Source organism: Phaseolus vulgaris, chromosome 9 (genome assembly GCF_051622355.1).
Source record: "Phaseolus vulgaris cultivar YP4 chromosome 9, ASM5162235v1, whole genome shotgun sequence".
Taxonomy (NCBI): domain Eukaryota; kingdom Viridiplantae; phylum Streptophyta; class Magnoliopsida; order Fabales; family Fabaceae; genus Phaseolus; species Phaseolus vulgaris.
This window is the reverse complement of record NC_143506.1, coordinates 23,333,965-23,360,150: the sequence shown is the minus strand read 5'-3', so window position 1 is coordinate 23,360,150 and position 26,186 is coordinate 23,333,965. Positions and strand designations below refer to the sequence as shown.

The following is a 26,186-nucleotide window of genomic DNA, read 5'->3' as shown; positions in this document are numbered from 1 at the left end:
AAAAATCTAAAATTTCAATCATTATAATATCAATATAATATGGTGAATTCTTACTAAATATGCTTATTTTACAATCACAATTATATAAACTATACTGATTTGTTTGGTTCAAGATCTTTGTCTGGTCTAAAACATAGAAATATAGTTCCATCACACCAAAATGCTAATTAGTTTGGAGTTTCAGACCTAATGTAAGTATCTAATCCTAGTAAGACCAAAGGAAGCTAAAGAAAATTATGCTCAGTTCCATGTGGAATTTGAAAACATCTCAGAGAAGAAAACTTGACTAAGCAACTTTGGGTTGGAAGTCTCCATTGGGACTTGGAACTTGGAAGGAAGTAGGAAATTACTTTGGGATCAATCACTGAATCCCATGAGTTCAACTTTCATGGTCAACTCCCATTTTTTTCTTTCACCAACCCTCTTCATATTTCTTTTTCTACCATTTTATTTTCACCACCATTTCATATACCAACAACTTCTCATTTCTTCAACTTTTTTTATTTTAAATCTTTACACAACTTATTCACTTTCATCTCTCCTTTGCCAGTGCAAAAACATGCCTACAATTAGTTACAGTTTACTTTTTTATAATAAAAAATGGTAGTCAACATATTTTTTTTATCACAGTAACTTGTATAGTTAATGGTTTTCAGAAATAAACTATTATTATTTCTCTTTTCTTTAAATAAACCATAAAAGAAGATCCTCTGTTTTGTTTTGAATTCCTGTTTCCTCAGCATCTCTTTTTCTGAACAAAAATAACTAGAATTCATACACAGCGTGATTATGCAAATTAGGCATGAAAAACGGTCTCGTTTCATTTCCATCAGACTATAGAGTTCTTTCCCCGAAGGAATCAATGCGTTGCTATCAGTAACTGATGAAGTGAAACTTGTTTAGATTAGATATTTTTTATTATTTTGAAAGCATAGTTGACATTTGGACGACCTCAATTAAATATAGGTAAAGAAGAAGTTACAAGAGTTGCTGAAAAATCATGGGCAACAAAAACAAAACACACCCACTGATTTACAAAATCATCAACTGCCACTGTTCTACGCTCTCATTTCTGACCTTGTCAACTCCCACATTTCTCCATACAACTTCCCACCCTTTTTCCTTCTCTCCCAAAAATATATATATATAAACACACACATCTCATACCTCACCTCATAAATCAACAATACCATTAATTAACATCCAAAAAAACCCTTCTTCTCTCTCTTCTTAAAGCTATTCCATTCTCAGCTTAATTTGCTCACTATAATGGCAAAACCACAGGCAAATCACCGCCACCTTGCATCTATTCTGCTACTGTTTCTGCTTCTCACATCGTCCACCCCATCATCTGCTAGACCCTTCACTGGTAGCTATTTCAGCCTCGGGCCAACTCACGCCACCTTCAACCTCGCGCTTCCCAGCGAGAGGCTGGTGCTACCGGAGACACCCGGACGCGTGTCAGCCTGTGCCCACATGAGGGTTGCCGGAAAACAGCCGTTTCCGGTAACGAGACTCGCCGGAGTGAAACACAAGCCATTGGTCCTGAACATGCTTCCCAAGGGGCCAGTGCCACCTTCTGGACCAAGCAAAGGAATCAACAACCTGAACAACTAGTTTTTTATAATAAAGATTAATCAATATTGCATGGAAAGTGAATATTCATGCCAATTGCCATCACCCTCTCCTTTCTTTCTGATCTCATTAGTTTTAAGATCTTCTTTTCTTAATTTGTAAATACTTAATACATATACATGTGCGTCATACAGTTGCAGGATTATACTTTTTATATAAATTACAAAGGATGTTCTTTTATGTGCAGGTTTTGCTGCAGTGTTATGAATTTTTAGAATTCACCATAAAAAAAACACATAAACTTCATTATTTGTTCTTTTGTATTACATATTTGTGATATTTGATTAACGTGGTTTCTATGAGCTATACATGAATGTAGCGAGATACATATATATGTAATAGTTGTGCACACAGTTCATCGTGAGCTGTTGAAACTGTCATCTCAAACAACTCACAACTCAGTGATCAAACCCATTTGAAAACACGCTATTTCAAAGTTTTTTGTTTTGCTATTATTAAATATTTGTTTCCATGTTGTAATCAAATTCTCATTGACACAAGAAATCTTTTAATTTGTTTATGGTTTTTTCCTCATTGGGTTATAACAGGGGTATTTTTGTAACAGAATAGAGACAAGTCATCTTTTCTTTTTCTCTAAGAAATGGTTTTCATTTGTTTACAGTTAGACCAATCATAGGTGATAAAAATAAATTTTCAGTTTAAATATTGTATTACTTTAATCATAGTAATAAAAAAAATATTAATTTATCAAATTAAGGTCCATATAACTTCTTTTCTGTAAACATAAGCATTATTTAATTTTAATTAATAATGCGTGCATCCCTTTTATCATAAATTGTTATATAGTTGTTCAAACTTTACTTATGATTTTTAGAAAGGAATTTTAGCCCAAAGTCGGTTTAATTTACTCAGCTTTAGTTTTCAACTTTAAACCTAGTTTAATAAGGAAATTTGTAGTTAAGTCTTCAGTTTTTTTTTTCTTTTAGAGTTAAATTTAAAAACAAAAATTATTTTTGAAAAAAAACACAGGGAAACAAGATTCTAAAATAAATTTTAATTTTTAACTCACTTCTGGAAAAAAAAATCATAATTTAAAGTTTATTTAAGTTCATAATTTATTGTATCGGTTGTTTAAAATTCTCCATCATTTATTATAATGTCCTCAAATTTTCAATTTTGACTCAAACTAAGTTTCTATAACTTTTATTTATTTGAAACTGAATTTTTCCATTTTTTTCACTCGTCTTTTACATTCATTTATTTTTTGCAACATAATATTGCTTTTTTAAACCATGTCAATTCAACAAGAACAAGAAAAAAATAAATAAATAAATTTATAATAATCTAATACAATCATGATGTGTTTTGTGTTCTATTTAATAAGTGTAACTTTGACCCAGTTTAGTGTTTGTTTTACTTGGATGTTGTGCTAGAAATGTTCAAAATATATTTATATCACAAAAACAATTGAGATTCACTCAATTTAGCTCCAATTATTTAAGAATTAACAAGTTATTTTAGTAAATGATTAATATATTGCTAATTAAAAGTGATAAGTACTAAAATTGTAAAATAAAGTTTTATAAGGATAAAAATAAATAAAAAAATACTTAAAAATAATGAAACTTTTATATTAATATGGAGACTACAAATATACTTAAACATGCAGTGTAGAGAATTTTTTTAATTGTTTTATACGATATATTTATTGTTTTTTATAATAATTCATTTAAGATTTATATTTGGTCGGTAATGTAAAATTTCCATTTAATAGTAAATAAATTGGAAATGAAGGTGTTTACGACAAAATAATGAAATAAATAATGTTGTATAATTTTAAAATTTAATGAGTTAATACAACATTTAATGTAATTAATATATACTTTTGTTAAAATTTGAATAATTACATTTTTATTTATTGATTTCTAGTTATTTTCCTTATAATAATGGATAACAAAACCGACAATTGTAAATTAAATTAAAGACAGAAAGAAGTTTGGTTCCTCTGTGTTTGTTCTAAAAGAATTTTATTTCTCACAAGAAAAATGTTAAATGCTATGACATGACTATTTCTGAAACACAAACTGAGACAGTTCTGAAGAAATTATTAATAAACTGAAGTTAAATAATCTTTTTGTAACATGCTTTCCCATACTTTATTAACAAATGTATTAAAAATACTCATAAGAAATAAATACTATATGGAATAAGACGATACTATTATCATATGTATACATACATATATATATATATATATATATATATATATATATATATAAAATTTATTGTAAACTTTAAGTTAAGTATAAAGATCTATAAATGAACAAAATTAAAACTTTTATAGAATTTTCTAACACACTTTCTTAACATGATTAATGTTATCGAGATTCATAGAAATTTCTTTTTATTTTAATGATTTCGTGGTTTGAATGAGAAATTATAAATCATTAGTATAACAATTTCAACTTACAAATAAATTTTGAATTACAATTTTATGATAATCTTATTTGGTAGAAGATATAAAAATTTAAGATACTAATATTTGACAAGCTTCTCTTTAAAAGTTTTCACTAATAACAAAATGTTTCTATATTATTTTGTATTTTCACTTTGGTGGATGAGATGTCTTTGTGAAATCCAGATAATGGTTCCAGAATTGATGAGTTTTTTTTTTCCAATATGAATATATACCTCTGGTTACCTAATATTTTTTTTAATAGGAACCAATTTTGAATGTTGACAATTCTTTATTAGACTTGAAAATTGACAGAATAACAAGATATTATCTCCAAATTTTTTGAATACATCTTTGCATGAATTTGTGTATGAGAAGTCATATTAAAATTTATTATTATTAGAAAAAAGAGCGAGAAAGGAAAAAAAAAAGTAAAGAAGAAGAAATTGTTTTATTATCATATTATCGTAAGTGAGAAATAGAAGTGCAACTTATATAAAAGATAACCATACACATAGAGTGCTCATATTTGTAATATGTCTATATTTTTGTTCAATTAATCCATTTTTCTCATGGTATGTGGACACCTTAGTCTATGCCTAATTCCATTAAAAAAATTACTTGACATTATTAGTATGCATGCTTTTAAGTTAGAATCTTTTAGGAAAGACATTGAAGCTTTTAAAAACAGTAGAAATTTGATATTTATTATGCATGAGAAAGATCCAAGTATAGAATACACATTAAGAAAAGATATGTACTACCTAACACTATTTGGAGTACACATAGGAGTTGGTCCTCAAACATCAATATAAAAAAGTTACAAAGGTTGAGTGTACACAACTAATGATGTGCAAAACAGAAGTTGAAGTGATTTTCCAAGTACAAAGGTTGGCACATTGCTGAAAATTTTGTTTAAGTATTTTATAACTACAATGGTCAAACCGAGCTGAGCATTAGGTTTTACAGAAACAAAAGAGGTATGATTCATAGAAATATCAATGATGTATTTAAAGCAGGAAGAATATATATGTTCTTTTTAATTTTTCCCTGAAGTAGAATTTGATTATTATCCTGGTGTTTGACATAACATGTGTTAGGATAAAATTAAAAATAAACATTATTATCATAAGCAAACTTAGAAACATTAACATCGGGATACTAATCAGTTTTCATCCAGTTTAATTGAAACATTATTATCATTAGGAAACATTAACATCATTATTATTAGAAAAATTAATTGAAACATGACTTACCCCAAAGTGTGTTTCATCCAGTTTTCATCGTCTCTTTTCTGTAAATTAAAAAACTTACTTTATCAGTATCACTATACTTAAATTTTAAATCCCTACTTGCATTTGGCATTGAAGATGTATGATGAATTAGAATTGAGAAGGAATAGGGTTTGCTAACTTGAACAAGGACATTCGGTCGAGATTCAAATATAACCAGGAGAATACCTAAAGGACATGATATTTTTTCCAGGACAAGTTTGTTTGCAAGTTGGACACAAAGAATTAATCAGAATTGCAAAAATGAATGTTGAGCAGTACGATGACATGGTCTAATAACATTTTTTAGAATTTGCTATTGAGCACCAGCAACGACACCTTGAACACCAGCAGTGGCACGTTAAGCAACAATGTTGAATATGAAGTTTTCGTCGTTGATGTGAGGCCAAAGACTTCCAAACACTCAAAACCCTACAAATCTTCAAAACCCCAAACAAACAATAAAACAAAATTCATCCAAACAAGTCCAACCCTAAATTACATAGATGAAAGAGCGAGACATATGACAGACAGACTTACCGAAGCTCAGTGTTGTCCAGGTGAGAAATGTGGAAGAACGTCAGACAAGAATGCGAGACAGGAATGTAAGACAATGAGGAGAGACGATGAGGAAGAACGCGAGTGAGAAATAAAGTAAGACATTGATGAAGAAAGTAAACACACACAAAGACCGCAAGAGCGAGGAAGAAAGGACGAAGAGCGCTAGGGAAAGGGAAAAACAGTGATCCGTTTTTTCAATAAAGAGGGAAGAAGAAAAGCATTTTCTCGCAAATTATTTTTCATTTCAATTTTTTATTAAAGCAAAAGGCTATGGGTAAATAAGATAAATGTGACTTAAAGTGGCAACAGGTTAAAAACCGTAGCTTCTTATATTTTTAAGCCACGTTTCTAAAACTGTTGCATATAGTAAGTTTAGGCAACACTTTTCTACCAATGCTTTATTTTAGCGTTGCCTAAACAAAAAATTGTTGTAATGATTAATAATTTTTTTTGTGATTTCGAACATGTAATAGATCATGTAAAATAAGGTTGGTGTTAGTACAAGGTAAATCAAAATGAAAGGAACCTATATAATGAATAATCATACTTTATCCATTACCAACTTTCATTGTATTTGTACCTTGGTACATATTCTTTATTGAGTAAACAAAATAATATTTGGTGATGTGGTGTGAAACCCCAATATGAGGATACCAAAGAGGATCTTCAATCGTGGAATGAGTATCCATAATGGATGATTCAAAATTATAATTTGCTAGAGAAGAAAATTGAGACATGTAGGAAATAGGTTCATCATACATGTGCCAACATTGAACAAACGTGTGGCTAGGTTTACCATATATTTGATAGAATTGTTTAGAAAACATGTATCCACCACGATTGTACAAATTTTTAAAATGAGTTATATCATTTTGAGGATTTTTGAGATGCCATGGTGCAAGAAAAATGTTAACTTGAAGCATATGTTGATCAACCAACTGATACTTCTCAAGACGTTCTTCTTGAGCAAGAAGCAATGCTTCTATTTCATCAACCGTATACGGGTCTAACCGTATATGGATTATATTCATCCACTAGACAATCAAGAATAACCTCAATATGCTTATTTGCATAAATAGGTGCTCCAACAGATGAAAAATTGTCAACATCTTTCTTTCTATTAAAAAGATAGGTAGAAAGAGTGCGATCTTTCTTGGGATTCTTGAGTTGCACTTTTAATTTCTTGATCATAGCACGTGTGTGCGACACAAAGTAGATAGAAATACTATGATATGTGCAGATGTATCAAGACCAACCATTTTCATTAAAATGGGTGTAGTCATAGAAGCAAGCAACCATACAAAAATAATTAGATCTTGTTGCTTATACTGAGTGTATTTAGCATTAACAAGAATGATATATGCATCATCTAAGGAAATAAATTATGGAGGAACATTTGTGCTATGAAGAAACTTTGAAAGAGTGAAAACCGTTGCAACTTATACAGAGAAGCATCCAAATAAAGCAAACCATGCATGTGTCCATGCACACAACTCATGTAACTATACATAGAAATAGAAGTGAAAATTATAAATAGAGAAGCATCACATAAAGCGAACCATACATGTGTCCATGCACAAACTCATGCAACTATACATATTGTCTATAAATTATTGTATGAACTTGATCATAAATCAAATTGCAAATAATATTTGAATTTTCTACATCTCCTCGTGCCAAGTGAATATTAATGGAACCCAATTAAATCATGATGCAATGAAAATAGGTAAAATTATTAGAAATTGTGAAGATGATTGAATATTTGATTTATAAACTTTGTGGAGGTGGGACTATGCATGTGAAAAATTATTAGAAATTGTGAAGATGATTGGGTATTTGATTTATAAACTTTGTGGAGGTGGGAGTATATAGCATGTGAAACTAGAAGCCATGAAAATTGGTTTTGATCATATTTGGTAAAATATCATCCCGTTTGGTAAAATATCATCCTCTTAGTGTGAGAAAGACATTATACGAATATTCTAAAAGCACATGATGACTTATTGATATGCACTTCTATAAAAAGTCATTTGAAAATTTAAAATATTTTATTTTACTATTGAGTATTCAAACTTTAAACTTATTCACATATAATATGAAATACGGGAGAACAATTTTGATATCCAATTTGAAGAAAGATATTGACTTCATACTCAATAAAATAAGAAAATAAGTGATAAGTAATTGATCGATTACCTTAATAAGATTAAATTTAAATTTTTTTAATTTAAAACTCTATAAAGTTGTGAGAGACAAACACAAAAATTCATGTGTTCATAAATTCATTACAAATATATTCCTTTATTATTCTAAATCATGTAATACTCTTTACATTTTACGAAATTCTCATTAAATAATTTTTAATAATATCCATTAATAATAAACTCATATTAATATTATTCTCCATTCACATTTTATGCATAATTATTTCCAACTCTTAAAACATCATGAATGATTCACATTATTGTGATCTACTTTTCTTTTCTCTTCCTATACGGTCATTCAATCCTCCTAATTAAAAACATAATAAAAAAAATCAAAATTATATTTATCCCCAATATCAGTGTTGGTACTAATTTTCTAGGAATTAGAAATATGAGTCTCAATTATATTAACACCATTAATATATTAACACCATCTAAAGTAAAATACATACACTTCACATATCAATAAATTAATATTTTAATTTAAAATATTATTAAATTATTATAATAATAGTTTGTCAAAAGTGTATGTATGTTAATTTTTGTGTGTAAAAGAAATCTTTTCCTAGAGATATTGATAGTAATACACATTTCATTATTTTCTCATGTAAGTTTATAAATATTATCATTAATGACTTAACTATATTAGTCTAATCTTACATTTGTTATTTATTCTCTTTCTTAAAAAAATAACAATAAAATAAGAGTTTAAATCAGTTTGTCTTTTATTTGAACTAAAGAGAATTAATCTATCAAAAGTTGTGGCCCCACTTTTTTTTAATCACCGCAGAATGGTGAGTATATTTGGAAAAAAGTTTATAAAAGAAAAAAAAATAAGAAAGAAAGAACTCCCCCTTAAATTAAATTAATTTATACAATAATTTGAAAACAAAATTTACCAACACTAAATAAAAAAAATTACAAATTAACTTCAGTATAAAATAATTTTCATCCATAAAAAAATATTTTCATTTTTTTATTCAAAATTCTATATGGAGAAAATTGTCTAAAGTAGGCTACTTTTATTTCTTAGGCCTATAAATCATAAACCACTCAAAATTTAGGTAGCCATTTTTACCAAATCAATTATAGAGATAAAATGAAACACAAGAAGTATTTGACTAGGCATCTAATATGAGCCAAAACATTATTGTTTTGTCTTTGTCATGTATCCAATGTGTTTGAAATTTAATTGAAGTCACTAAGCACTTGACTTTAAAGTAAAAGTTGGGAACTTCCAAGCACATCACAAAATCCAACAATATAAAACAACTACAAACATCAAACTACTCATCATTTCTTAACTTTCCTTTTCAACATCATTACTATATACTATTCAAAACAACCCACTTATCCAATTAAAGTTGTTTTATTCATAAGAAGAAAACGATTACTTATTTATCTTTCTTTGTCATTGATTGATTCTTCCTTCCTTCTTTATTTTGTTCTTTTGAATTTATTTGTTTTCTTTCAAAACTAAAAATGTTACCCTTGTAAAAGTGCTGTTGTTATGAAGATGCTAATGCCATGAAAGTATGAGAAAACTTTAATGATACAATGATTACGAAAGTCTAAGAAAACTTCTTTCTTATGTTATACATAACAATAACAATTTATGGATTACATTATATATATAGTATAATGTTAATAATATTAAAAAATAATAATAGAATATTTAAAAAGTAATAATAATAGAAATCATTAAAATAAAAAAAAATAAAAAAATTATATATAAATTAAATAAAGAAAATATTATTAAAAATAATATATTAAGTATAATAAATTAAAATTTTAATATTTAATTAAAATTAATTTATGATTATGTCACATAAAATAAAAAAAATATTAATATTATTAAAATAATAATAATAATAGAATATTCAAAAATTAATTATAGTATAAAATGATTTAAAATAATAAAATAAAAATTAATTAGAAATAATAGTAATAATAATATATAAATAAAATACTAATAAAAATAAAAATAATAAAAAGTATTAAATAATAAAATTATCATTTTAATATTTAATTAAAATTAATTTATAATAATAAGAATAATTTGATCATTTTATAAATATATTATTTTATAAAAGATTTAAAAAATTATATTAATCAAATTACTCACAAACTTTCCATTCCTTTCTTCTTATTTTTCACTCTTTTTTTCTTAATTTAAACAAATTTAATTTTTATTATTTTTATAAATTTTTTTTATACAGTTCTTCACTGATCTATTTTTTATGTTTAATAATTATTTGTAATGTATATTTTTAATTATTTAAAAAAAAAACTTAACTACATTAAAAAAAAGTCACCTATAATAAAATTATGAAAATTTATAAAATAAATTAGTTTTTAATTATTTTTTATAAACTCATTTCTTATAATTTTAATATAAGTTTTAGTAGTATTCTTTATTTTAATAATTATTATAATAAATAATTTTTTATATTTTCTTATAAAAAAAAGTGGACTAAATGTATGTGTAACTCCACTTATTTATCTCAGTAATATAAACTATTAAAATTATTTCCTGATACTCAATCAATTTTGACTAGCATCCAAAGAAAATTTTAAAACTCCATTCTTCCCTTTTTCAATATTCAGAAGTGATTTTTATACATTCTGAATTTCAAAATCTGGAAGGTAAATTTCATATTTTATTTATGCTTCTGGATGTATATTAAGAAGTGAGTTATGAGTTCTGGATTTTTATATCCAGAATGGTGTATTGTAAATGATGCTGAAGATAGAGATCTGGAATTCATTTATGTTTGTTTACGAATTTTGACATCTGGAAGGTCATTTATGCTGTCCAGATAAACTTCTGGATGGTGAAATTTGGAAGTGATATATTAGGTCCAGATTTATATGTCCAGAACTTTGTAATTTGACTTACGGATATGAATATCCAGAAGGCAAATTTTTTAAATCATTAATAACAAATGAATATTTTACATAAGTGTCTTAAGTGCAAATCTGAATTGATATGGTGCAAGAGAATCGGCCTAAAATCTATAATCTTTACTTTGCTCTTAATATCGGAATAGAGATCTGGCCACAATAAGAACTAATATATTGGGCTCATTGGTTACGCTCAGTAACTCTTGGAATGGGCCGTGCTGATCCGGCAAATTCTTCCTTGACCTTATAAATTGTGATATGATCTATGCATTTTAAAATTTCTAAAATTATTCTTTATTTTAAAATTGAAAATTCAGAATTAAAGAAATACATTTCAGAGAAGTAAATTTAAAATATATTTTTTTTAATTTCAGAAACGGAATTCTAAAATAAAATTGAAAAATTAAAATCTTATCATGAAAAATTAATTATAAAATAAAAAAATATGTTTTGAAAAACAAATCTTAGAATACAAAATCTGGAAATATATTAAAAAAAACTCTGAAATTCATAAAAGTGTTATATGGAAATCTAAATCTAGAAATGTATTCTAGAAAATTTATTTAAGAATGTATTTTGGTCCGCAATCACTTTTTAAGAGCATTTTTGGCATTTCATATAAAAATTGGGTGCAGGTTCAAATTTCATTGGGTGCAGGAAGTAATTTCTTTCTGATGATAATCCAGAAAAAATATGCAATATATTTGGGGTATTGTATTCTGCACACCTACACTTCCAAGTTATACCTCATAAAATTTGAAATTCCAAATCTACCTTTCTGAAAATAAATAATTTGTGGTTTTTTATTTTTGCAGTTTCAATTCTATATTGTAAAATTTGGTGACCTTCCATATTGTATATTCCAAAATATTAAAAATAATATTTTTATATTTTGGATTATACATTTTTTTATTCTAAAATGTATAATATAAAATAATTTATTCATTTTTATTTCAAAATGTACATTAGTGAATATCATTGTAAATATTGAACATGAGTGAATATTCATGTAAAGATATTGATCTGTGATATGATTAATATATTACAATATTAGGAGGTTATGGACTAGTATATCAACTAAAAATGTTATTATTCCTAGACGGTGTATCAATGATAAGTATTGTGTAAGTCAACGACTTGTGCTTTTAGTTTTTGAAAGGCTATAATGATTATAATAAATTGTCTTTATAAGCTGGTGTAGACAAGTGAATGACTATACCTAATATGAGATATGTGATTGCAAGTAGATATAAAGTTATATTGGTCTATTTAACATTAAACTAAAGCATAAAAATATTATCATTTTAAAGTAAACTTCCCATATATATTAGTCTACGTCATATTATTTGTTTTAGACATATGTATAATACCCATTTCGTTCAACTATTGTGCACATATGTTGACATTTTCTTAGTGAAAACATTAACTTGATGACTTATTTGGATGTTTCTCATTATTGTGTAGGTCATATTAAAATATGGTTGTCCCACACCATTATAAACATTCTTTAACCTACTCATTGTTATGCGAAAGCTAAATCATTGTCATCATTTTATGTTGGTTGGATGCAAGTCTTTTCATGATTATTAGGAATTCATTGTCATTGTGTTAACTTTGCATATGATTGAAATTGAAATAAAAAATAATGTATCAATTCACATTATTAGCTATTACTATTTCTGAAAGATTGTATTAATCGCTTTCATTTTACAAACCAAAATTAAACAATTGCACATAAAAGTAATAAAATAAATGAAATAACTATTAAATAACTACAAAATTACACAAAAGACTTCACTAAAAGTAATTAAAACTACTAAATAAATAAGTATCTTATGCATGACAAATCAGATAAATTTTAACTATTTGGTATCACGGTACTTTTCATATAGTATATATTATTCCAAATTGGTTATCGATCTATCTTTCAACTTACACGAGGTTGAGAGATGATTTGTGTGTACCCATACTAATGCAAGACATGCCTCAACATGTGCATTTATCTATAAGTTCTAAGGAGGATAAAATTTATATAAGAAGTAAAAGGTATTTTTATCCATCAATACACCCACGAATGTGAAGGAAAAAATGATAAAAAAAGTAAGTGAGTTAATTTTTTAGTTTGAAAATATGAATTAGTTGCCTAAATTATTGGTAAAAAAATTCCCTTTTCATTAATACAATCCTCTAATTTAATATTATTAAAATCTACGAATAAATATAAATTTAATATATGACCTTTTAGATTCATTTTATATATCTCTCATGTTATTTTAGGTTGCCACAAAATTAAACAAATTTCTAAATTTAATTATACTAACAATGTCACACTATTTTTGTTTGGTAATAAATTGTCAAGAATGGGTTTTAACAATAAGCAACCTTTATACGAAACTACGTTGGAGATAACTATCTTAAAAATAGTAGAAAAATATATTATTACAAAAGGATTATCTTACTAATTGTGGGTCCTATCTCAGGAAGAGAAGTGTCTAGACCCTATTATTTATAAAAACTTATTTGAGGGTAGAAAAATGCTGTAATGTCTAACCCTAATAAAAAATAACTCAAATGATTAATAATTATGGAAAAAAATAATTCAGATGGAAAAACATATAAATTCACATTTAGTTATCTTAAAAAATTGTAGAAGCGACACGTAATAAGATACTGAAAACTATACATTTGGAATATTACGATGAGATTCTTATCCCTAACTTAAAGTATTCCTTCTATTCACATTCATTAAGGATTGATTTAAAAAGTAATGATACATTATAATTCATATTTTTTATATAACTACATTACAATCTTAATATTATTTGTTTTAATATTTTTTCATATTATTTAATTATAAATATTACATATATTTATTTCTAAATTTATTAGATCAAGAGCTATATATAACTACAAAATTCTCAAAGCATCATTTTCCATTTTAAAATGCAATATAAAATCCTTAAAATAAAATAATAAGATTTAAGTGATAGAATATGTGGCAAATGGTGTTAAATGTTTCTCTTTCCGACAGTGGCTAGAATGATGTTTTGGATTTGTTTCGAGTGACATTGTTCAGTTGCTTCTATTGCAAAAATTCTTGTACTTCCAAATTTCATCACTTTGAAGAACTGTGTGTTGAGTATTAGGCAAAAGGAGCTCTGACTCATGGCAAAGCAGAAACTCATATACACTTTTTTGGTGTACTTGGTGATTCTCTTCTTCTTTGTTGCTTCCTCTGCTTCGGCTTCAGCGAGAGTTGCGCCTCTTTTGCAGAGCTACGGGAACCCCATTTTCGGATCAAACTTTCATTCTGTTTACGACACTTCCAAGTACGGTCCGCTTCAGCTGAGTAATGGATTGGCTAAAACGCCTCAGATGGGGTTCGATTCTCGCTTTCTCTTGCTTACTCTTTTCTTTTTAGTTGAATAAAATGTGTGAGTTGTTAACTTTTCCTCGAGTTTTTCTTTTCACTGTTGCTTCCACCAAACTGATAAAACTATAAGACCCTCCTGCACAAACACGGTCACCATCACAATCACACACAGATAGTTTGGATGGTCTTAACTTTGATGTTTGTTTTAATTTGTCTGCAGATGGAATAGCTGGAACTTCTTTGCATGCAATATCAGTGAAAGGGTCATTAAGGAAACGGGTATCTTTTTCTTGCTTTCTTCCTTTCCTACCACTTCTAGATGTATCAATAACTTCCATTTCTTCAGTGAATTGACACGGATTATGATCTTACTAGTCTCCTCAGTTTCATATATAAACATTTGATCCTCTCTCATCAATCTTCCTTTATTTTGCCTTTTGAAAAGTAATCATATGTTAACTTGATTTTATTTCAATTAATTGCGAGCCTAATCAAAATTTATATCCTTCGGCCACCCATAATTTAGATAAGTCCCCCAAAGAGTGTGTGTGTTGTTGGAGGGGGTGGAGATTTCGCCCCATGGTCTTTGGTTCTCCCTGTACTCTAAATAAACTTTGCATTCTTGACTGTATGGCTGTCTTTTTTGGTGAAATAGATTAACTATTTAAAAAGACAAAAACTTATTAATTGTGAAATTTGCATTCCATTGTATAATGATTTTATTGTAATTTTACATTTATAATCTCCACATATTTTGTTTCACTGCAAGCATTATGGTTCATACTCAATATCAGTAATTCAATCTTTTTCTCGGTTCTACTAATGCTGATATGTTTGTTATACTTCCAGCTGATGCACTGGTATCAACCGGATTAGCTGATTTAGGTTATGTATATGTCAACATAGGTACTGTTCTTGTCTGTTCAAAATGAACATTCTAACATGTCTTGTATTTATACTTATTTGATATCACAATTTGCAATGTGCAGATGATTGCTGGTCTGCTGTGAGCAGAAATCAGAAGGTCAGTTAAATTCTGTTGCTTTCAATCTTACTGGATCAACTTTATGGTTATCATCTATTATTTTACCTAACTGTTGGCTTTTAATGTTATCAATCCGGAAGTTCAGTTGGATGAAGAAAAATTGTTTCAATTGGTATTTGTTATAGCATGCCTAAAGTTATTGTTATGTAATGATTTAAAGATACATTGTTGTGCTTCCAACCTTGCACTGCAGTTGCATATTTGTTTAATCAAGCAGGAAGCATGTATTTTATTCATGATTACATGCACTACCTATTTTCTATGTGAATAAATGGTTATGTATCAAAGTTTAAAAGTCTGTTTTGAGCTTTCTTTATTATATGTTGGTCCTTACTATTTTGGGTGTGGAAGTGCAGGGTCAACTTGTTCCTGATCCTAAGACATTTCCATCTGGAATCAAAGCTCTTGCAGATTATGTACATGGAAAGGGACTCAAGCTTGGCATATATTCGGATGCTGGGTAAGATGACATTGCAATAAGCCAGATGTTTGAACAATTCATTCTTAAATAAATTTCATTCATGTTGATTGTGACTAACTGATCATCTAATCTCCTGCTTAATACTTTTACATATCTTAATGTTATTAGGGTTTTTACATGTCAAGTCCGGCCAGGATCGATTTTCCATGAAACTGATGATGCAGATTTATTTGCCTCTTGGGTTAGATTCTATTATCTCATTTTCATGATTTGTGAAACAGTATCAGATACTATTCATACTATTCATTTCTATTTTATTATGTGCCTTGTGTATGTGTAGCACATCTGATATAAATTGTTTAGCTCAGCCTCATATATCTTTTGTGGAATTAATTTGTCATTTTACAAAACAAAACCAAGCTTTAGATAAGAATTTCTAATAGCATCATCATATACCCAAAATTGGATTTGATAAGACATTATTCCATTAAATGGAATGCGTCTAGCTTTTCAGAAAACAAATAGAAAAAATTATGCCGTTCTAGATCAAATAGTACTCAATCCATCGATATGACTGAAATTTGTTTGTTGAAATGTCTTCACAGAACTTAGCAATGACCTATACTGTTGTTATAAATATTATGTCTATATGGCACAATTAGATTCTAGAATTACAGCACAACTCCAGAATTTCTCAAGTAATACAAGAAATTAGACTCACTGCTTGATGTGTTTAACTATAAAGTTTAGTTGGCTGCCCTAAAATATGTCAAATATCTAACTGGAAATGTAAATTGCAATAATATATATCTACTATCAATCAATCAAATATTTTATGAAGAAGTGCATCCACCACTGATTAAGATTAGCATCGAGAACCAAGGGCAGTTGGGTTCAGAGAAAGGGGCTGGTCCCCACAATGTAGTGAACCGTGATTTGAATCCCTATTGAGAAAGATGTTCACATTTAGTGTCTGACCGTCTCTCGATCAGGATTGCCTCTAAAGGAGGATACCTTTACCGAAACCAAAATAAAAGTAGACACATCTTAGAAAAATTATGCGAGTAATGTATCTTGAGCTGCCTTTTGAAATCATTCTTTTGTAACTTAACATTTAAGTAACATTGTTCATGAATTGGAATTGTTACTGGTTATATTTTTCTTTACTTATCAGGAATTTTAACTCAATTCCTTTTAACAGGGTGTAGATTATTTGAAGTATGACAACTGTTACAATCTTGGTATCCCTCCCAAAAAACGGTGTGTTCTCATCTTTGTCTCACCATATTTGTATTAGTTGTTAAATTGAGCCAATGTGGTTGCTTTTATTCCAGTTATCCACCTATGCGTGATGCTCTCAATGCAACTGGACGTAAAATTTTCTACTCATTATGTGAATGGTAATAAAGCATTTTTGGTACTTTGTTATCTGAGCTTAGTTACATTTAGCTCGATAGAATTCTTCATGGTCTGCTTTTGATTTTGCAGGGGCATTGATAACCCTGCCTTGTGGGCAGACAAGGTAGGTAACAGCTGGCGCACAACTGAAGACATCAATGATTCGTGGGCAAGGTTAAAGCTTTAGACTTTGATTTATAACTGGTACCTTTAAAGTTCTATTGGTGATGCTCATGGCTTAACGATAGATAATAGCATTAAACCAGCAAAAGTTGTGGGGTCAAATCAGTCCTTAGATACTGCATTGGAATTGTGCACACACCAACAGATTATTGGAATATATTTAATGGTGTAATGGTTACCTTTTTTGATCCCTTGGCTTGGTAGGAATGAAAATTTGCATAAGGTTGTAGCAATGAGTAGGCATGTGAAAGGAAGGGGAAAGTGTAGGGGATAAATGAGCGCAAAGGGTGGATGGTGTTTTTCCATCTATTCCTGGCAGGCAGAATAGGGAAAAGGTTTAAGAATATTCACATGCTTGTGAATACTCTGTCTTTGAAGAGTAAGAACATCAGTGAGTTCATCACTTAAAGCTCAGATAATCCTACCCAGCCAAATATTATCTTGTTGTCACATAGTAGCTGGACTCAAGAAATTAGATGCACTCTAGCGTACAGTTATTTTAGATCCTAGAATTCATGAAAGATCTATTAAGAATGTGTATGCAAATAGTGATTGGCACGAGTCTCATGACTATTTGTCATAAAGTAACACTAATAATCATGATGATAGAGATGACATTAACATAGTCAGGTATCACATTTGTTAATGTGGAATCTGGATTATCCTGCAGCAGCCATCAATTTTGTTTGAGGTTTGACCCTATGAAATAATCTAATACATTCCCTTGATTTTGTGTATATCTATTACTACAACACTCATTCCATAATTTGTTCTTCTTGGCAAACCATAGGTACCACGTCAAACACTAGCTATCATTTCAATACAAAGTTTTAATATTTGATCAATTCGGAAAATTCCTGTCCAAAATTATCTGTTTTACATGGTTGTATAATTTTTAACTTTTTTTTTTGTTTAGCATGACAACCATTGCCGATCTTAATGATAAATGGGCTGCATATGCTGGTCCTGGGGGATGGAATGGTAAACATCTTGTCTTTCTTGAAATTATATTGAAAATATTAGGAAAACCAGAAGCATTCCTACTTAACTCATTTTACCGGACAGACCCAGATATGTTGGAAGTTGGAAATGGTGGCATGACTTACCAGGAATACCGTGCTCACTTCAGCATCTGGGCTTTAGCGAAGGTGTTGCTTACTTCCTATATTTTCTCCCTGGCATACATCTATGCAAGATTAGTCATCTCAATTTAGTCTGTCATCACATGTTTTTCTATATGCTGCCCCGCAAATAACTAGCAATTTGAGATCTTAGAATAGCAGGCATAGTTGCGAAATTGATACTCTGGTGTAAACAAAATAAAAAACAGGGCTAGTCTGAATTCGTTTTCAGTTTGGCTTAACCATAATTTCTTTTGATTAAAGAATAAAGACAAGCTAAGCTTGCTAAGACTGAGACACACATTTTATATTTGAAACTTCACATGCTCAAAATTTTGAACATGTGTGTGCAGGCACCACTATTGATTGGCTGTGATGTAAGAAATTTGACTGCTGAAACACTTGAGATTTTGGGCAATGAAGAAGTCATTGCCATCAATCAAGGTCGCACCACTGCTTTCTATTATTGTTAACAAGTTGATGCATAACTCCCTCTGTGTGTGATGACAATGATCTTTCTTTTGTTATGTGGTAGTTGGCACTTCCTTCCGTCCTTTATAAATCAAATAGATAATAAAGATGTATTAATTAGTAATTTCGTTTTGTACCCTTCATTTATTGTGAATCTATGAGACAGATACACATTCTTTATGTATTTATTGGTCTATTACCAATACAAGTTTCACTTATTGATGGAAAAATTGTTTTTTGAATTAGGTGTTGCTTGATTTAATGTAACTCCTACTTAAACCAATTACTCCAAAGGGTATTTCTGGAATAAAAGTAAAATTTAGGACATTATTAATTAGAATTAACTTAACTATTTTTAATGTTCTTGGTGAATTTATTATTTGTTTCTTATATAAAAGATCGGAAGGAGTACATTTTTTCATCTATCTCAGTCACTAAGGTTAAGTAAAGATACTGATTATTTTATATCTCTGCAGACTCACTTGGAGTCCAGGGAAGAAAAGTCCAAGTTGCTGGAGTAGATGGTTGTGGACAGGTAAACTATTTTGTACCACCTTGTAAGGAATATATGTATTGTTTTAGAGGTTCATTGTAGTCATGCTTCTGATGTTGATTTAATTGGATTAGATTTCATCAGATTACTAGGGGTTCAATTAGTTAGGTGTTTTAGAGGTTCATTGTAGTCATGCTTCTGATATTGATTTAATTGGATTAGATTTCATCAGATTACTAGGGTTCAATTAGTTAGAAAAAGTCTAATGCAATCTAAAATGGTAAAGCAAGTTAACCTTAGTTTAGGATAAAATTCGTAAATATGAAATAATCTTAAATAAAAAAAATGATGGGTGTTTAAAGGGGGATTCGCCCACTTTTGGATCTTTTTGAGGGAGGATTCACAAGAAAGATTCAACAACAATGAGACCTGAGTTAAACCCACATAAGAGATTGAAACCACCTTCAATTCAAAACCTTAAGGCAATGGGTTTATGAGTCTTCTTCCTTATTTGGTGCTCAACTTTCGTATTTTTACTCAATGCAAGACTTAGACTCATACTTGAATTTTTAACAAAAAATAACTACAAAATCAATATCTCAATAACTAATCCAATCTGTTATAAATATAGAAATAAGGAATACATGTATTATTAGAAACATTTTTATTTCCTTTATCATATTTTTGTTATTAGAGGATATCAAATCTTTTCTATTTATTGTATTTTGATTTTTTTTCTCAATATAAATAAAACACTCATGAAATCTCAGAAACACACGATTTCAGCTTAATGTTTCTCTCTTAATTAAACTCTAACTTAATATCACGGTCTTAAGATTCTTGATTGAATGTAGTTTCATAGTCTCTTATATGAGTTTGTTCATGGTTATTGGTGCTGAATTTTGATGTAGTTAATTCTAGGAGCTTAAGGTCACTCGAAGAATTTGGGAAACAAAGGGAATTCCAATGGAAGAATGGATTCCGATTGTATTGAGTTAAGAGGAAGAATTCAGGAATTACTATTGAAGTTTTTTCTATGTTTTTTCATTCTCATAACAGCCTTATATAGCTATCTATACAGCTTCCTACCAACAGAAAAACAGAATAGAAAAACAAAATTGTGTAACTGCCAAACTAGCTTTGTCCTGTAACAAACCCTTCCCCTTCAAAGAATCCTTGTCCTCAAGGATGAAAATCTGGAAATCTTTGCGTGAAATCATAAAAGAATTCACAGGTAGCATCTTCAGGCAATTGGTGCTTCCATTTGACAAGGACTTTAGTCACAGCTCTGTTTTTTTCTTTTAACTGTCATGTGATCCAGAATTAATTCTGGTTCTCTTATCTGCACTTCAGTTTCTGGAATTGAAATCGCAGTCACCGTATCCCCCACATGGCGTTTGAGTTGCGAAACATGAAACACATTATGAATTTTAGATTGGGAAGGAAGTTGTAGCGTGTATGCCACTGCTACCATCTTGTCGTCAATTGGTAAAGGACCAAAGTATTTCGGTGCGAGTGTTATTTCGAAAAGCTACCGAAGTTTGGCGATAAGGATGCAACTTGACATAAACCATGTCACCGATTTCAAATGTTCTATCACTCCTGTGTTTGTCCGCTTGTTGTTTCATCCTTTTCTGCTCCCTTTTCATGTGAAACTTAATAAATTTCAATGCTTCCTCTCTCTTCTGCAATCTTCTATCAACTAATTCAATTCTTGATTCACCTGGCAAATAAGGGAGATAAAGGGGCGATTGTTGGTCATACACCACTTCATAAGGACTGGACTTAATGGTAGTGTGGTATGTAGTATTATAAAGGATAACTATTAAAGAATATGGATACAAGAGTTATAGAAGAATGCTAATATTAATTGTGTCTTTTCTAATTCTTAATTGTTTCTCCTTATAGAGGTGAATAACCTTTATTTTGTTTTTGTCTGTTATGATTCTAGTATTTATAGATTGATTCTTTATCTTTTTAGCTAAACATAGAATGAGTGTACTGCTTGTATATATTCAGACTATTTGTTTTGATTTCATTGAATAAAAAAGAAGAGATATTTATTCTTATATCCTTTGCCTTGCCTTCCTTTTACTTGTTCATCTTTGTTCTCTTTTGTTCATGTCTGTTCTATTTTATAATAATAACCATTTATACCACTCGTGAGGAACATCTGAACACATACATCGCAAAAATGTCTCCAAACATCTATTAACAATCTCCGTTTGGCCATCCGTTTGTGGATGATATGCAGTAGACAATTGAACCTGCACACCTTGAAAAACCATTAAATCCATCCATAATTGACTCACAAAAACTGCATCTCTATCACTAGTAATAGAGTCAAGAAACCCATGCAATTTAAACACATTATCAAGAAAAGATTGGGCTACTTCAGCAGCAGAATAAGGATGACTTAAGGACATTAGGTGGGCCAATTTGCTCAACCTATCCACAACCACATAAATGACATATTTTACCATTTGAAGAAGGCAGTCCTTCTATAACATCCATTGTAAATATGCTGCCAAATCTTCCAGGTATAGGTAAAGGTTGCAACAGTCCTGGAGACGCAGCTGCATCATATTTGCATTGTTGACAGATTTCACACCTCATAACAAAAGATGTCAATCTTTTGTCATTCATTTCCAATAAAAGACAGCTTGCAGTTTTTTTATAGCATCTTTACCTAAAAGGCCACCCACAGCAAAAGAATGTAACCAAAGAAGAATATCCCTTCTCAACTCAGCATCTTTGCCCACTACTAGTCGGCCTTTTCTGCGCAGAATACCTTGGTGCCATGTATAATGTCTATGAGTGGCTTCCATAGATTGGATATCCTGTATGAGTTGTTTTAAGAATATGTCCTGCTGCTATGATAATATAATTATGTCCATTAAGTCACTTTAGGAATAAGTGTAGTGATAGCCATATTTTCCACTATATCCTTCCTGGATAAAGCATCTGCAGCCACATTTGTATGACCCTGTTTGAATTCAATAGAGAAATCAAACTCCATGAGTTTGACCAACCACCATTTATGCTGGAAGGGTGTGGTCAATGGTTGACTCAATATGTACTGGAGACTTCTATGATCTGTTTTTATAATGAAGTGAGAAGAAAGCAAATAATGTCTCCACTTTTGTACTGCAAAAACTAAGGCTAACAATTCTTTTTCATAAGTGGAAAGAGATTGTTGATGTAAATTCAAGGCACGGCTAATAAAGGCTATAGGATGGTGTTCCTGCATTAAAACAGCCCCAATACCTGTACCTGAAGCATCCACCTCAACAACAAATGGTTTAGAAAAAATTGGTAAAGCAACGGGTGCACTTACCAAACTAGCTTTTTGATCCTGAAAGGCAGCTTTAGCTTCTGCAGACTAACAAAAACTATTTTTTTTTAGCATATTTGTTAAGGGTCTAGCAAAAGTTCCATATCCTTTCACAAATCTTCTGTAATAACCTGCTAGCCCAAGGAATCCACGCAACTGTTTAATTGTTTTGAGCATTGGCCACTGCTGTACAGCCATGATCTTTTTTGGATTAGTGGCTACTCCTTGTTTAGAAATCATGTGATCCAAGTATTCTACTTGTTCCACTCCAAAATAGCATTTAGATTTTTTTTCAAATAGAGATTGTTGTCGCATAGTCATCGGCACTTGTTCTAGATGAATCACATGATCTTCCAATGCTACACTGTAAATCAAGATATCATAAAAAAATACTAACAGAAATTTCCTTAAGAATTTGCTAAATACCACATTCATTAACCCTTGAAATGTTGTTGGAGCATTGGTGGCAAGGTGGTTGGCTCGAAAAAGATATCTTGGAATTGCAGCAGTGTAACATCTTATGTGTGCAATCTCTGGACTGGAAGAAGCATGAGTTGTTAAGAATGCAGCAGTGTAACATCTTATGCAGCACATACATGAAGCATAGAGATATGAACACCCGAATCAATTGTTTTCTCCAGCTGTTTTCTTCGTACAGTTTTCAGTCCTTCTTTAGAAGACCCACGCAATACAAACTTTCTTCCTTTAACCGAAAACTGCATAATCAACTTTTCAAAGTTCTAAGTAATATCACCCCGTAACTTTTCAATTGGACATCAAGAAAATTGTGAGTGTTGCCACTGTCAATAAGGATGTGGATTGGTCGTTTCTTGAAATACCCCGTTACTCTCATAGTTTAAAAATTTGCAACACCCGTAAGAACATGAACAAAAATGTGAGGGTCCAGTGACTGTCCAGGATCCGTGAGAAAATTTTGAGGTGAATCCTCCTCCTCCAAATCTGATGACCGATCATCATTGACTTCTAACACATGAATTTCTAACTTTTTGTGGGTTAGAGCATGTGCAAGCGTAAAAGGTTCATCACAGAAATAACAAAGACCCTTAGATCTTCTTTCACTCATAAAAGCAGGTGTGAGGCTTCTGTAGAGTTGCGGATTGAGTTGGGTTCGATTTTCAGTAGATGTAAAATCCCCTTTGATGGGAGAAGGAAGAGATAGGAGTGGCTTGGTTACAACACTGTTCTTGGGAAACTTCAAGAATTGTTTAGGTGGAGAGCCAGATGTTGCCGCAGATTCATATAACTTTGCCAGCTGTGCTGCTTTCAAAAAGGTGGTCGGCTGGAACATTCGAACCATCATCTGAATGTCATGTTTTAACCCACTCAAGAAACATCTAATTTTATATTCTTTGGATAGGTGTAATCTAGAAACCACGGATTCAAATTTTTCTTGATATTCAGCAACCAATTGGGTCATTGTAAATAACTCTGAATCATTCTGTCAACACTGGCTTAAATTCTGTCCTAACAGGGAGGTTGTCCAGGGAAAAAGATTTCACCAAGATGTGTGCCATTGTGAAGCTTTGCCTTCAAGATTTGAACAATGGCGAGCTTTGTTTTTGACCTCCTCAGCCGTACCGTCAATGGCAAAGTAAGTTTTGCAACGGTAAATCCATTGTTGCTTCACGTCATCACCATTAAAACGAGGAAATTCGATTCGGGCCAATCTGTGTGGTTGTGCCGGTTGGAAATCTGGGCCAGCAAGATGAGTCTTGAAACATTCTTGAACGCGTTCTGCCACAGCAGAGTCTAGCGTCTATCTCATGGAGATCATTATCTCCATGAATCTTGCTTCCAATCTTGCTTCGAGACGGTCTTAACGTAACGCGGCTTGACTACGTGTTGCTTCTGCCATACTCTTGATAGGAAGGTGCCCAGTTGATACCACTGATGTAGTTAATTTTAGGAGCTTAAGGTCACTCGAAGAATTTAGGAAACGAAGGGAATTCCAGTGGAAGAATGGATTCCGATTTGTATTGAGTTAAGAGAAAGAATTCAGGAATTACAATTGAAGTTTTTTCTATGTTTTTTCATTCTCATAACAGCCTATACAGCTTCATACCAACAGGAGAACAGAACAGTGTATGCCAAACTAGCTTTGTCCTATAACAAATTTCTCCGTGTATCTCATGATCATTATCTTTGGAACTTCACTTGTTTGGAGATGAACTTCTTAGAAAAACGAATCAAGAGCGATAAGGCTACTGCTATGCCGTATTCTGATATATTGAATTTGACTTTTTTTTATTTTTTATCAGCATATTGAATTTGAATTTGACTATATGATCCGAATATGCTACTATATGCTAAATTTGGACTTCACTTTTACATCTTTACAGGTTTGGGCTGGTCCTTTGTCAGGAAATCGATTGGTTGTTGCTCTCTGGAATCGGTGCTCAGAAGTTGCTACTATAACAGCTTCATGGGAAGCACTTGGGCTTGAATCTGGGGTTCATGTTTCTGTGAGGGATCTGTGGCAGGTAAGCTGGCCTAGTTGCATGAAACTGCTTAAGTCGGTCTTTCTATATGATCTTATTGGTTCTGTGTCTCATGCTAGAGCTTCTATTTATTTATTTTAGTATACCTTCCCTATTTTTTTGAAAAAAAATCCCTTACTACTGTTGTTTTTCCTATATAAGAGCATATTATGTGTTTTTTGCTCCTTATTATCTTGCAGCACAAGTTAGTAACTGGAGATGCAGTATCATCATTCAGTGCTCGAGTTGATATCCACGACTGTCAACTGTACATTTTCACTCCATTTATAGTTTCTCACTCTGTAGAGTAGCTCATACTTCATACACTCATGTTCATGTTCCATCTGTATAGCACTAGTCATGTCCAGTTTGGATTCGCTGCTTTCATGAAAGGGAACCTATGTTCGTTTTCTTTTCTTCTTTTCTCTTCTCTTCTGTTGCATTATTTGTTGGTTGAACTCAGACATAAACCACTTAGAATAATTTGATATCTTGGGTTTACATCTCAAATACATTGTGTACAAGATTCTTGGGTACCTACTCATTCATCCTCATCACATCATTTCTGTCCTAAAAGTTCCTTTCAATGGATTTATGATGAAAGTTTCTGTTAGAACTATTATTAATGATTTTTTATTTTGATTTTCAATGTGAATTTCAGTAGAAAAAAGTCTTTATGTTTTTCAACTCCTTAACCCATGAACCTAGCAGATTAACAATGAACAAAGGGCATAACAAATGGTCGTGTAGATTCATGTTAGGACAGAGTAACCAGATTATGATTTTGTTTATTAGAGACAAATTTAGAGATGTGTATGTCGTGAGAAGTTTTAGTAGCCCTTCTACCAAGGTTCTGAT

General features: G+C 30.5%; 1 protein-coding gene across 2 annotated transcripts; it reads left to right on the top strand.

The window, feature by feature from the left end:
- The first annotated feature begins 13,972 nt into the window (after positions 1-13,972).
- On the top strand, positions 13,973-25,838 carry LOC137820565 (Melibiase family protein). Of its 2 annotated transcripts, XM_068624707.1 has the most exons (15): positions 13,973-14,371; positions 14,585-14,643; positions 15,214-15,270; positions 15,354-15,388; positions 15,766-15,869; positions 15,999-16,071; positions 17,032-17,090; positions 17,165-17,230; positions 17,319-17,402; positions 18,328-18,392; positions 18,477-18,559; positions 18,886-18,976; positions 19,480-19,538; positions 25,191-25,331; positions 25,529-25,838. In XM_068624707.1, exons 1-15 carry the CDS (start codon positions 14,157-14,159, stop codon positions 25,637-25,639), a joined length of 1,302 nt encoding a protein of 433 aa, XP_068480808.1. In that variant the 5' UTR covers positions 13,973-14,156; the 3' UTR covers positions 25,640-25,838. The 2 variants fall into 2 exon arrangements, with proteins under 2 accessions (XP_068480808.1, XP_068480809.1); XM_068624708.2 differs by lacking the exon at positions 15,214-15,270 and having other exon boundaries at positions 13,999-14,371.
- Positions 25,839-26,186: the final 348 nt, after the last annotated feature.